The sequence below is a fragment of the Cynoglossus semilaevis genome, chromosome 13 (genome assembly GCF_000523025.1).
Source record: "Cynoglossus semilaevis isolate Cse_v1.0 chromosome 13, Cse_v1.0, whole genome shotgun sequence".
Lineage (NCBI taxonomy): Eukaryota > Metazoa > Chordata > Actinopteri > Pleuronectiformes > Cynoglossidae > Cynoglossus > Cynoglossus semilaevis.
Genome location: NC_024319.1, coordinates 17587436 through 17597755, shown reverse-complemented (window position 1 = coordinate 17597755; position 10320 = coordinate 17587436). Strand labels below are relative to the sequence as shown.

The window sequence follows — 10320 nt, the reverse complement described above, 5'->3', positions numbered from 1 at the left end:
ACACCCCCACCCCCCCCCCACTTGTCGAGTTTAGGACCACCCCTGGCCCGCGAGTCACAAAGTTTGCCCACGCCTGCTCTAAGGTTATGGTGAACCTTAGTTTGGTCTATCTGAGTGTAATATTTTTTTTATACATGCCTGTAATTAATCAGTGATATACAGTACAAATGAAAACAACTGTGAGTTTTGTTTTTTGTTTTTTTTTCAACATTAACACAGTACTAATACAAACATACAACAACAAAATATATCCCCTGCAAAACCAATACATGTTGGCATTTATCTCTTTTAATGGCTTTCGGTTCTCTTCTTATACGAAAGAGGTGAATACACGACAGGCTTTGAGTTCTTTGTTCCGGAGTCCATCTTGCGAAGCCCTTGCTTCCTTGCTCCTGTACAATTTTAGTAAATCCCGGCAGAAAAGCAACAGTCAGCGAAAATTGTTTTTGTTTTTATTGTTTTGTTTTTTCGGCCGCCTCTGTTTGACACCGTCGACTGCAGTGAGTTCAAACAGACCTGCTGGTGAACTGTGCAATAATCCTTTCTACCAAGCCTATGCAGCTCACACTCTTATGTCGAACAACAAACTGCAGCGGCAACAGGAGGAGGAACTGCACCAACGTGCCGTCGAGTCTTGCAGAACGCCTCCGAAGCACAGATATCCAACTACGGAGTCACCTGTTCAATCCAAGTGTCTGGGCACAACGGTGAGGATGATGTTTTCCTTTCGGGAAAACCGATAATAAAGGGAAGTAAAGATGAATAAAGACATAATCTTTAGAAAGTTCTTTTCAAACGTGATCCGATTTTTGTTGCCGTTCACGGCCCGTTCTCATTGTAATGGAGGGAGAGGGGTCGATCACGCTGCATGGTGGGCATGTAGGGCCAGTTGTAGCTAGATCCCGACAGCAACATGTCACGGAGCAGCGTCTCGATAGGCGTCTTGCCCACCAGGCGCACGAAAAAAAGCTGCTCGATGACCGGAGATGAGACGATGCGCAGGGATGGGAGGCGCAGAAGGAGGCGCCCGAAGCGATTTGGCTGGTTGGGGTACTGGTTTCGCACATACTCCTCCAGGGCACACTGAGACTTTTCCTGGATGCTCTCCACATGGGCGATATCTGACAATCCCATGGCGTCTGTGAGTGGGGAACGGAAATATGCGAATATGAGTTTCATAAGTCGACAGTGTGTTACAGAAAAGTTAGAAAACGTTGGTAAACGTAAGTGAAAATTGAAACTGGACTAACATGACTAACACGAGCAGAGTAAAATCATTTTTAGATTTTTATATATATATATATATTTATATGTACATACATCTGGATATATATACATAAATAATGTATAGACATTATATATGTATATATATATACATATATAATGTCTATACATTATTTATGTATATATATCCAGATGTATGTACATATAAATATATATATATATATAAAAATCTAAAAATGATTTTACTCTGCTCGTGTTAGTCATGTTAGTCCAGTTTCAATTTTCACTTACGTTTACCAACGTTTTCTAACTTTTCTGTAACACACTGTCGACTTATGAAACTCATATTCGCATATTTCCGTTCCCCACTCACAGACGCCATGGGATTGTCAGATATCGCCCATGTGGAGAGCATCCAGGAAAAGTCTCAGTGTGCCCTGGAGGAGTATGTGCGAAACCAGTACCCCAACCAGCCAAATCGCTTCGGGCGCCTCCTTCTGCGCCTCCCATCCCTGCGCATCGTCTCATCTCCGGTCATCGAGCAGCTTTTTTTCGTGCGCCTGGTGGGCAAGACGCCTATCGAGACGCTGCTCCGTGACATGTTGCTGTCGGGATCTAGCTACAACTGGCCCTACATGCCCACCATGCAGCGTGATCGACCCCTCTCCCTCCATTACAATGAGAACGGGCCGTGAACGGCAACAAAAATCGGATCACGTTTGATATATATATATATATATATATATATATATACATACATATATAAATATATGAAGCCCTACTCTACATATATATGTACTGTATACATGTATATATGTAAAAGAAAGTTGCGATGACGCAAGCAAATACCGCGGCCAGCGCGGGCTAGTCGGCTATCCGAAATGTTCTTTTTTGACTAGGCAAAATCTCTGCGATAGATTATGTTCATATACACATATTTACTTATTTTTTTTATGATTTCATTGGCATTATTTTTACCCTGCTTGAGAATGCCTGCTCCCAGTGGCAGCCACCGAGATGGCAGCCGGCCATGTCTAGGATTTCTTAGACCTTTGTTGTAGAGAGTGAAACTCAAGAATGTTGTCCTATTTTTGCACAAAGCAGTAGTTTCCCTGCTGATTGTTGGGTTTTTTTGTTTTTTTTCAATGGATGGAGTTCACATCGATTCAAGGGCCATTGTAATTCTATGTGTTGAGAATGTGTCAAATGTATTATTATGATTAGGTTATATTTATAAAACCTTAGGTTCATTCTTTTAACCTGAGAAGTAGAATAGACAAATGTGGTCGTCAGAAACTACTTCTTTACATCTTTGCTTGCACTCATCGCACACATGACGGCATGACCGAAATATTTTCACCCGTGCTTCACAGTGTGCTTAGTAGTACAGAGCAGATTTATGCAACTCTGGGAACACGTTATTTGCTCACAGAGTGTTGCTTCTGCCCTAACTGAACCCCCTACGTCCCACGTGTCAAACTCAAGGCCTGTGGGCCGACTGCAGCCCGCAAGAGGTTAAAAAGCATTTTATTACACAGCAATTAACGATTTTTGTAACTTAAATCAATAATAATCAGTTGCAGAAACATGTGTTAATACGTTAATAAAGAAAAACAACTGAAGAAAGTTGCTTTCGTGAGAAAACAAACTTTACCTGTGTTTAGATTCCTCCGGATTGTTTTACAATATACAAATACATGTATGTATATATATATATATATGTGTATACATATATGTATATATATATGTGTATACATATATGTATATATATATGTGTATATATGTATTCACATATATATATACATATATATGTATATATATATGTGAATACATATATACACATATATATATATACATATATATACGTATATATATATGTGTGTTTCGATTCCTCCGGATTGTTTTACAATATACAAATACATGTATATATATATATATATGTGTGTTTCGATATATATATATTGTTTTACAATATACAAATACATGTATGTATATATATATATGTGTATACATATATGTATATATATATGTGTATACATATATATATATATATAATATAAATATATAAAATAATTATTTTGTGAGCAAATATGTACCGAACCATGACGTCAATACCGAGGAACATGCCGAACTGTCACTTCACTGACTGAGACGCCTCAAGTAAAGTAAAGTGTTAAAAGTATAGTCTTTTAAACTCAAACACGGAGGTAAACATAGGGTAGCTAATATATATATGTGTATACATATAAACGGTTAGCTGTATATAACGGTTAACGTGACAATTTGGTCAATTCCTTCTCACTCAATATCAAGATCCAAACTGGTGGTTACACTCACCGGATGTGAATAGCACGATGGACTTGAGGCAGGAATACTCGGCTGTGTCGACTTGCAGCGCCTTCAACTTTTCCACTTGCTCTTGGAAGACGCGGATGTGATCCATGAACGCCACCACGCGCTCCGCGGACATGGGCGATGCGTGCAGGCCAGCCGCTGCCAACAGAGGAGCCACGTGCAGTGGCATGGAACACTGAGCTGCGTTGAGGACAAAGAGCTCGCTCCATGACATGCGCAGCAGCGCCACCTAGAATAGAAGTAAAAAAAAAAAAGTTTAGTTGACCATGTTGCAATCGGACTCTGCACTGGAATTATTTTATATTTAAGCGAAATATATTTCTAAGAGCGATGTTTGTGGTTGAGGTTGATGGGAAAAAAATGTGCTAATGTTAGCATTCAAGACAAGAAACAACAGTGATGAGCAGTAATATGGTCACTACACCATAGTGCTGTTGGAAAGATGCCAGAGATTATATTGCTAGGCAACAGAAAGACTTACAAGGTCTAGCACAGGCATGGGCAAACTAAGGCCCGGGGGCCGGATGCGGCCCGTTCAGCTTTTTAATATTTATTATATTATCATTACACTTCTGCCTTTTCCCTGCACGAACCCACGTTTCCCCAATAGATGGCGTAAAAAATACAAAAGTAAATGACATTATAAATCACATAAAAATGACTTGAAAATGACTTTTACATGTCATTTATCTTAGTTCACACCAGCGCTCCATCTATCTGCTCCTGACCCGGAGCATGTCAAAAATCTAGAGATAAAGTTTGACATGAGAGGCTGAAAGAGTTTGAACATATAAAATTTTTTTTTTTTTTTTTTTTTTTTTTTTTTTAAATCAGTTTTGCCAAACAAAGCCTACCTACATTTTAAACTTACCTGATCCATTAGCTGCAGGTCAGGGAAAAAAGGGATGTTCTTGGCCCATTCCACGGCACTGAACAGCAATCTGGCCGCCAGTTCACAGATGTTCTCGATGCCCATCACGTTGTTTCCCTGCATGCACTGGGCACCGTACCGTGACGTTGGGTAGGGTTCGGCACGCAGTAGAAGAGAAATGAACCCAGAGAGGTAGGGTTGGCTGTTGTATGGATCGGTGCCATTTGTCAGGTATTGGCCTGGGCTGCTCTGAGAGTTTGATGTCCGTCCTCTCTGTACAGCTGCAAAGATGACAGAGAGAAATGAGAGTTAGACCAGGTTTTTTTTTTTAACTCTACATGCTATACTTTTTTTAAATTCTATACAGTGATCCCTCTCCTATCGAAAAATGGGAAAACTCACAAAGTAGAGGCAGGATAGTTATCATATTATTATAAATAATAAAATAAATAATAATATTATTATTATATATTTACCCTTTTACAAACCTCCCCCCACACTGTTATCAACCCCTCCCTAGACTGTATTACCCTTTCCCACGCAATTATACGCACAGTACAGTTGGAGAATAGCGACGTGAACGACGTGAACTAGAGTGGCCGACAGACAAGGGGAGACGCTGAGAGACGCTACGATGCATGAGCCAATCGGAAGTGAGGAACAGAAGAGCATGCTCGATCAGCCAATAGAACACCGCATTGTATTCGTATCGCCAATAGCGTGCCGTGTACGATCTCGATCTCTAGGTATACAAAGCTAACAGCAATCATTCGCAAATGCGCTTATCTCAATTTCAAAAAAAGAATATACATAGGTATAGCGGAAATTTCGCGAGATCGGGTTTTTTAAAAAAAAAAAAATAAATGGGAAAAGGGGAAATTTCGGGGGTTGGGTTTTTTTAAAAAAAAAAAAATAAATGGGAAAAGGGGAAATTTCGGGGGATCGGGTTTTTTAAAAAAAAAAAAATAAATGGGAAAAGGGGAAATTTCGGGGGTTGGGTTTTTTTAAAAAAAAAAAAATAAATGGGAAAAGGGGAAATTTCGGGGGTTGGGTTTTTTTAAAAAAAAAAAAATAAATGGGAAAAGGGGAAATTTCGGGGGATCGGGTTTTTTAAAAAAAAAAAAAATCCATGATGTATATATATATATATACATATACATATACCTATATATGTATATATATATATATATAAATATATAAAATATATATATATATACATATATATACATATATAGGTATATGTATATATGTATATATATGTATATATATGTATATATATATTTATATATATATATATGTTGGGGGCACATAGACGTACACATGGAGTAATGATGACGTGGTGTGTCAACGGGTACTTAAAGGACCATGTGGAAAACGCCTGTACCGTTGTCCCCGACACTCTTTTACCTCATCTACCGTTACACAAGGGATGATGATGACCTGAAAAGTCTATAGATGTCAGTTATTTGTGACAGGAAAGTTTTGCTGAGGAATAGCCATCAACTTGAAATAATTTGAAAAGTTCCGTTTTCCCGTAGCCCACAATAATGGCCATATTCAACCAGTGTAGAGGAATCAGTTGCTTTAGTAGGGTGAATTTGTACCTGGAGACTCAAGTAAAGGGACGATTGGAGAGAGAGAGAGAGAGAGAGAACTGCTTGACAGGAAGCAACAGGTGGTTGGAGGACGTGTAGAAAAAGAAAAAAAAAAACAGCATGTGGTAGGGTTTGGAAAAATGCTCCGGGCATTGCATCACCTGTCGGTCTGACCACAGCAGCTGTGTCAATTGAACGCAACACGGCACATGGTCTGAAAAAACAAGAGGTCAAATAACTCTAGACCGTGACAAAAATACCTCTAATAATAGCTTTTGGTCACAAAAGCCCTTTGAGCACCTTAAACAGTTTCATTTTCTTGGGAACGTTTGTTAATGCTGAGTGGAGGCTACCGCCTGCATTAGAAGTCTTGCTGACCAGCAGGAAAACAGCGCTCATCGACCGGCCGGCCGGTGACCAGAAACAGATGGTTAACGGAGTCAGGATGGCTGAGCGGTCTGAGCGGCACCGCGTTCAGATCGCAGTCTACCCGGGAGGCGCGGGTTCTTATCCCGCTTCTGTAGTACATATTCGTGGTGCCATAGTGTAGCAGTTAGCCAACCTGAGTCCTAGGTTCGATTCCCAGAGAAACCACACACTTGGTGTCTCCAAGGAGAGCAGGCCTGTTGCAGCAGATCGGCTATTAACGCAAAACACATTTCCCCCGGAGTGGTTATGAAATATAACATGTATATTTTTTTACTACGGTATGAGTTGCTGCCACCTAGTGACTGGAGGCTTGTTATCATTCAAGCATTACTGCAATAGTACTCTTATGTCCAGTCCATGCCATATTACATTGCAGTCCTGATGTCCAGCGTGCCATATTACATTGCAGTCCCTCTTGGTATCTCAACGCGCCCCCCCCCAGGGGTCCCCGCCCCACTGTTTGAGAAGTATTGGTTTAGTGGTTGAATCACAGTCAGGTCATTGTTGATTATGTCATCTTCAGCCCATTATGTTGTTTGCTGACGTAACTGTCAGTTAAGTGAGTGAGTGAGTGAGTGTGTTTAGACCAGTGCTTCCCAAATAGTGGGGCGAGCCCCCCTGAGGGGGGGGGCGCAGTCAGGTTTCACAGGGGGCGCAAGAGGGGACTTTCAGTATACTGCTTGAACGATAAACAAGGAAAAAGTTGTTGCAAATGTTGCTAATTTTAATAATCTATTTTTTTGATCAATTATTTTGTTTAATTTCAGAAAGCACTTAAAAAATGTTTCTCTTCAAAGAACATCTTTACTTTTAGCATTTTCTACGCCATCTATTGGGGAAACGTGGGTATTGCAGCGAGAAGGTAGAAGCATAATGATAATATAAATAAATTCAACAATTTGTAAAAGTTTGGCGGGCCGGATTAAAAAGCCGAACGGGCCACATCCGGCCCCCGGGCCTTAGTTTGCCAATGCCTGCACTAACATGCACCTCTTCTTACTCTATGATCTACTAGTACTATAGTGTACTATAGTCTGTACTGTACTCTACTATCCTTTTTCTATGTATTATTTATTATTATTTATTCCAACGTATTATTATTTATGTATTTTATTTTATGTTTACTGTATCTTGATTGTTGATTGACTGACCCAATAGTATTTCAGTTAGGGGCGGAGGCATGGTACAAAAAAAAAAAAAAATTGAATATCGCTGATTTCGACTGCAGTGTGAAGTGACCCTGGAACAGCAACTCCGTAGAAATGTTGTCCGTTTATTTTTTTTGTTATTACACCCGGGATCAATGATCACTCGCTTTAAAGCAATTCAGGCGTTCACAATAATGCAACAGGAAGGTCGACTGTAGGGGGAGCCGGCGCTTAGTTGTCAACAACAAATTCAAGCTGACACTTAAACACGATCATTCATGCATGTACGCACACTCCCTGCTTTCCCAAAGGCTTATGGGTGTTTTCTGACCTAGGTGTTTTAAGTACGTCAGAACGGAGCCAAGAGGGCAGAAGTTTAAACACACACAGTGTCTGAATTAATACAGAAACAGAAAAAAAAGCAGCAGTACTACCAGCATGTACTATGTTTACTCTTTGCCCTGGGCTTAGATTGAGTTACTGACTAGTGTTTATTAAATATAGTAGAATTTTGAATGAATTTTATTATATCTTTCAGTATGTTGTGACAGTGCAGTAAAACATGAACAAATTTTGGTATGAATAACTTGTTCCTTCTGGTTTAATTTGTCATTGCAACTACTTCAACAAGTTTTTATCTATTACTTATACCTGGATTAGAGTTATGTTTTAACACGTTTTTTTATTTTTATATTTTACTAATATGGATTGTATTCTTTATTTAATGCGGTGTTTTCGAAAGATTGCGTGAGTTTTAAGTGTTTATTTTTATTGCAATATTTAAATTTCATATTTATTTTAGAGGAAGTTCAACAGTAAGGTATTAAGAAAATTGTAAGAAAAAATTACAAGAAAAAAAAAACATTGACCAAAACAATCATAATTATAATTTTTTTTCCAAGACCATCAGCCCAATTTGTTGTTAAAAATAAACAACAACAACAACAACAAAAAAACTTAATTTTGTAATTATTGCAGTTAAGGTCATGTTCTATGTTCGTTCAGTACTCGATTCCAGACCCAGCATTTTATTTTGAAGGTTTTTGAACTGAAGAAAGAACTTGTGACAGTGGTTTACGCTGAAGAATCTGCAAAAATCAGTGTCGGCGAGTAAGCAAAAAAATTAGAAATTGGTCCCAAAAAATTGCTATTGGACCATCTCAACTAAAATTACGTACCTGCTCGTACTTGCGTATAAAATACATTATGTAATGCCTCCAAAATACACAGTGGGGGGGATATTTATTATTATTTATTCATATTTAGTGAAATTTAATTTTACAACAAAAAATATCCTGAACATTATTTTTTTCAAAATTAATCAAGCGAGTCGGATTGAACACTCTCGTGTGCCGGTTTTGGCCTGCGGGCCACATGTTTGACAGACCCTGCCGTAGATGGTAGGTACAGGGATCTGATTCCCGTACGTAGATTAATTAAGAGATTAAACCTTAATGTGTCTTCTCTAATGATCACTTTAAGGCCAAGTAAATGAGAGTCATTTAAAATCGTCACCATGTACTGGCATTTTAAACAACTTCGAAAAAACAAAACTGCCTTCTGTTCTACTGGTAACCTTTGGTTCAACGTTATTGATTTGAAAAAAAAAAAAAAACACAGCTACTAATCTGCTCTCACTTCAATTAATGGTTAATCCTTCAGATGGCGATGAATGTACTTGATCCCCTTGACTTTTGGAAACGACTCGTTGTGTGAGGCCACTCGTGGCTGAGAGGCCGAGAGCACTTGAGTGAGTTTGAATGGCTCTCTCTGTTATTCCATGCCAATAGCTCAGACGGTGACAATGAGAGATAAAATGGAAGAAAGATATAACATAGAGAGGAGAAAGAAAAAGAAAAGTAGGAAGTGATAATGAATAACAATGTCCAGCGCCACATAGGTCAAAAAAAAATTTTTTTTTAAATCACAACAATATCCTTGAGGGAAAAGAGACTGAAATTGGAGAAGACAAAGTGACAAAAAAAGAAAATTAGAGCTTTGAAATTAGATTCAGTGCAGTATCGAATCCTTCATTTTTTTTTTAAGGCTTGAATGATAACAAGCCTCCAGTCACTAGGTGGCAGCACCTCATACAGTGGTTTGTACAGATAAAAAATATACATGTTAGCAGGTTCTCAATAGTATTTCAATTCGCTGCGGTGTGAGTCGGATAGGGCGCGAAGGGCGTGAAAACATTTCTGTCCCTAAGACATGACAGAAAATAATCACGAACTTAAACCTAATTTGATGGAAGCCATTTTTTTTCCCCAAATCTTCAAATAAGAACATCATCAAATGTCTTTCAAATATTATTTACGCATACACATTCGAACAAAATGTAAATTAATTTTTTTTTTTTTAATTTTAAAATAAATAATTATTATAAAATATAACAAGAATTGATGACCTTTAAATGTAGGATCACCTAGAACTTCAAGCTAAGAAAAAAAAAACCCAAAGGAATCAATAAATACGTTGTAGAATCTATGCAGTGTGCCTACGGCAGTGTGATGTGCTGCTACTCGTGTTTTTTTTTGTTTTTTTTAATTCAGTTCAGAGGGCAGTGTATGATTATATAGATCCATCACATAGTTTTAATTTGGCCCTGAACTTTGACCTGCAGGTCAATGCTCTACAGCAGATAGGAGTAAGCTATGGCTAATGTGTAATCCAGCCAGAAGAATGATAGAGGGAAAGA

The 10320-nt window shown here is 38.6% G+C and overlaps 1 protein-coding gene across 1 annotated transcript in view; it reads right to left on the bottom strand.

Annotated features, from left to right (window-relative positions):
- Nucleotides 1–819: 819 nt before the first annotated feature.
- nr2f5 (nuclear receptor subfamily 2, group F, member 5) overlaps nt 820–10320 on the bottom strand; it is a 13418-nt gene continuing 3917 nt past the window's right edge. The window contains exons 2-4 of the mRNA XM_008324006.3: nt 4451–4731; nt 3562–3808; nt 820–1139 (exon numbers count right to left, since the gene is read on the bottom strand). Of these exons, the coding sequence (XP_008322228.1) occupies nt 820–1139; nt 3562–3808; nt 4451–4731 (848 nt within the window). The remainder of the gene's footprint in view (nt 1140–3561; nt 3809–4450; nt 4732–10320) is intronic.